Raw genomic sequence first — 3,212 nt, forward strand, 5'->3', positions numbered from 1 at the left:
GATGATAGAAGAATACATATCACTCCCTTGGTGTTTCAGAAAGAAAACATTAAATAAACTAGTAAGGAAGAAAGATTAAGATGTAGAGACGTGTCAAAGGGTTTCTCTCACTTGGCTTTTAAAGCATCTCAATAAATTTCAAAAACGTTTAGATGATAGAATATTGGCCAAATACAAAGACAACCCATTAAATTTGGCCCAATTTTTTATTTTGACACTCTAACTCAATCTTGTTCCATTTTGGTCCTACAACCCTATTTTTTATGTTTCACTTTAACACAAAAGCTGAAATCAGTCCAAAAAATATGGCGTGTGTATACACACAAATCTGATGTGTCATGTGTAATAATATCCAATTAAATATTGCCAGCTGATTTTTTCATCCATGCCAAACGGGTGTACTCTAATATAACTGACCCCGACCCTATTTGGGTAAATTAAGGCCGTTTCTCTGTGACAAAATCCCTACCCGACTAAAGCTCCTTCACAAATCCCTAATCGCACATGATGAACCCGTCGATTTTTGATGGTTTCTTCATCATCTGAAGATGAGAACGACATTTTCACCAACTATTTCTTCATATTCATCAACTATTTCTTCATATTCACATGACAACCAACCTCACATTGAACAAGCAGAAAACAACACATATTTGACTAGAGAGGAAGAAAACATTAATCTAGGAGATGACAATACTATTTTGCCTTCAGATCTGGAGAGTAGTGAATCTGAATTAGATGTTATACCTGAGGAAGATGATAGTGAGTTAGATGATGAGTGTAGAGCATTAAAGCAAGAAAGAAGAAAAAATAATCAAAAGCCAAAGAAACAGAGGAAGAATCCTACTCCAACACCAGAGGTTGAGTTAGGAGAGGCTGGAGCAGACAAAGGGTTTGATGACATTGAGATGCCAAACAAAAGAGACAAGTATGTTGGAAGATTAGGGGGGGATGAGGACTACTACAACAGTTCAGATATTGGAAGTGATGATAGTAGAGATGAGTTGGATGTTCTAGCTGAAAGGGGTGTTGACTTACTAGCTAGAAGGAAGAGTAAAAAATTAAGGTTTGACCCAGATTGTAAAATAACTATCTTTGAGCTTGGTATGATTTTTGAGAATGCTATGCAATTTAGGAAAGCGGTACAATCTTATGCTATAGAGTACAAAGTGCTGCTCAAACTTAAGCTTAATGAGAAGCACAAGATTAGAGTAAAGTGTAAAAGTAAAAGGCTATGTACATGGGAGCTTTAAGGTTGGTATGAAAATTATTGGATTTGATGGATGCTTCTTGAAGGGGTTATGTAAAGGTGAGTTACTAGTAGCTGCCGGTAAAAATAAGAATAATCAAATGTTTCCTATAAACAGCCCAAGAGACAAAACAATCTTGGACTTGGTTCATTGAAAATTTGATTTCAGACTTGGACTTAGGAGATGGAGTCGGCTTAACAGTTATGTCATATATGCAAAAGGTATTCTCTTTTAAATAATTTGTTTCTATTTTTATAATGTAGCTTTTCTGCATTTTATTGTTGAATAAAATTGCTATTTTCTTGTTTTGTAGGGTCTGGTTCCAACTATTAGTGAATGCTTACCTAACACAGAGCACAAAATGTGTGCTAGACATATTTGGTCTAATTGAGCCAAAATCTGGAGAGGGGAAGAAAGAAGAATGCAATTCTGGAAATGTGCTAAGTCTTCATATGAAGTAAAGTTGAAGGAAGAAATTGCAAACATGGCAAAACTTGGGAAGAAGGAGATATGTGAAGATTTACCGGCATATAAAAAAGAATGCTGGTGCAGGGCTTACTTTTCTACATGTTCTAAATGTGATGCTGTTGAAAATAATGTGTGAAACCTTCAATTCTTGAATAGTAGGACCAAAACATAAGTCAATTATTACTATGTTAGAGGAAATTAGATACAAAATCATGAATAGGCATGTTGATATGAGGAGATTTGCTGAGACCTGGATAATAAACATTTCATTTCTTGGTTGTATTAACACTCATTTCTGAGACGTTTTGACGGCCAAGTACAAACATGTCATGTATAATCATATTTTTCTCTGAGGTGCCCTATCACCACTTCATTTATCTTTTATCCAAAATTCTGTTCGACTCCCTTTATTACCCGGAGAAAGCACACATCAGAGGGACATGGTTGCAAAAGAAATGATAGGAAAACAGAGAACCTGGAGCCAATTGCCACCACCAAGACCTTCCTATACATGTAACGATCTAACTGGTTGTTTTGAGCTCTGGCGCATCATTCGGCGGTTTGAGGCCTTGAGTAGCTTCACTTCAGATATTATGATTTGTATGTGCGGTAGGAATCGAATTTCGGGAGGTTTGGAGTTGATTTGGAAGAAAATTCTAAATTCTGAAGTTTTATGTTGGACGAATTGACTAAGGTGTGACTTTTGAGCAAACGACCTCGGAACCGGAATTTGATGGTTCCAATAGGTTCGTATGATGATTTCGAATTTGGGCGTATGTTCGGGTCGAGTATGAGGTGGTAAGGGAGTATATCGGCGCTTATTATGGAAGGTTGACACTACCAAAAAAAAAAAAAAAAGTTTTTAGTGGCAATTTTAAGGTTTGGTTATTTTGGTTACTACAAAATTAATAATCTTTTACTACTCCTATTATTTTAGATCTTCCCTCCTTTTTCCCCCTAAAAAAATGTTTTCTTTTAAGAATACTTTATTTCTCTTTACAAACAATTTACTCAGTTATTCATTTTTGCCAAAGATGTAATTAGGGCAGTTTTTTGGCCGACAAAGATTTTTTGCCCTACCAAGCTAATCAATTCATTCCGACGTAAATTTGTGCGACATAGACCCTTTCTCTGTCAAGCACCCTATCTATTTCTCTGTTGAAAATGACCCGTAAGATTTTTTTATTTGCTATCCTCACTCTCCTTCTCGAAGCAATTGGTGTAGTATCTCCATCTTGTATGTGATATGAACTTGACTGCTAGTGCATTTCCATTGGTTTTCTCATGTAAGTATTCTTTATTGTTTTCCAGATGAAAGGTTATTTGTCACATTGGGTGAGAAATCTCAATTATAAGGTTTTTAGGACTAACCATTTTATTACTTCTTTAAGGACGTGTATTTTCATTTAGTGTAACTTTGATAGAACTTGACGTATCATGTTCTAACATTTATAATTTTACTATTTATGATTTCCTATCTTTTGATTTTAGGTT

At 35.3% G+C, this 3,212-nt stretch overlaps 1 protein-coding gene across 1 annotated transcript; it reads left to right on the forward strand.

Moving 5' to 3' along the window:
* The first annotated feature begins 457 nt into the window (after positions 1-457).
* Positions 458-1,754, forward strand: LOC104102806 (uncharacterized). Its single transcript, XM_009610638.3, has 2 exons — positions 458-1,471; positions 1,564-1,754. The coding sequence occupies exon 1, from the start codon at positions 549-551 to the stop codon at positions 1,251-1,253; it is 705 nt and encodes a 234-aa protein (XP_009608933.1). The 5' UTR covers positions 458-548; the 3' UTR covers positions 1,254-1,471; positions 1,564-1,754.
* Positions 1,755-3,212: the final 1,458 nt, after the last annotated feature.

This window comes from Nicotiana tomentosiformis, chromosome 6, assembly GCF_000390325.3.
Source record: "Nicotiana tomentosiformis chromosome 6, ASM39032v3, whole genome shotgun sequence".
NCBI classification, from domain to species: domain Eukaryota; kingdom Viridiplantae; phylum Streptophyta; class Magnoliopsida; order Solanales; family Solanaceae; genus Nicotiana; species Nicotiana tomentosiformis.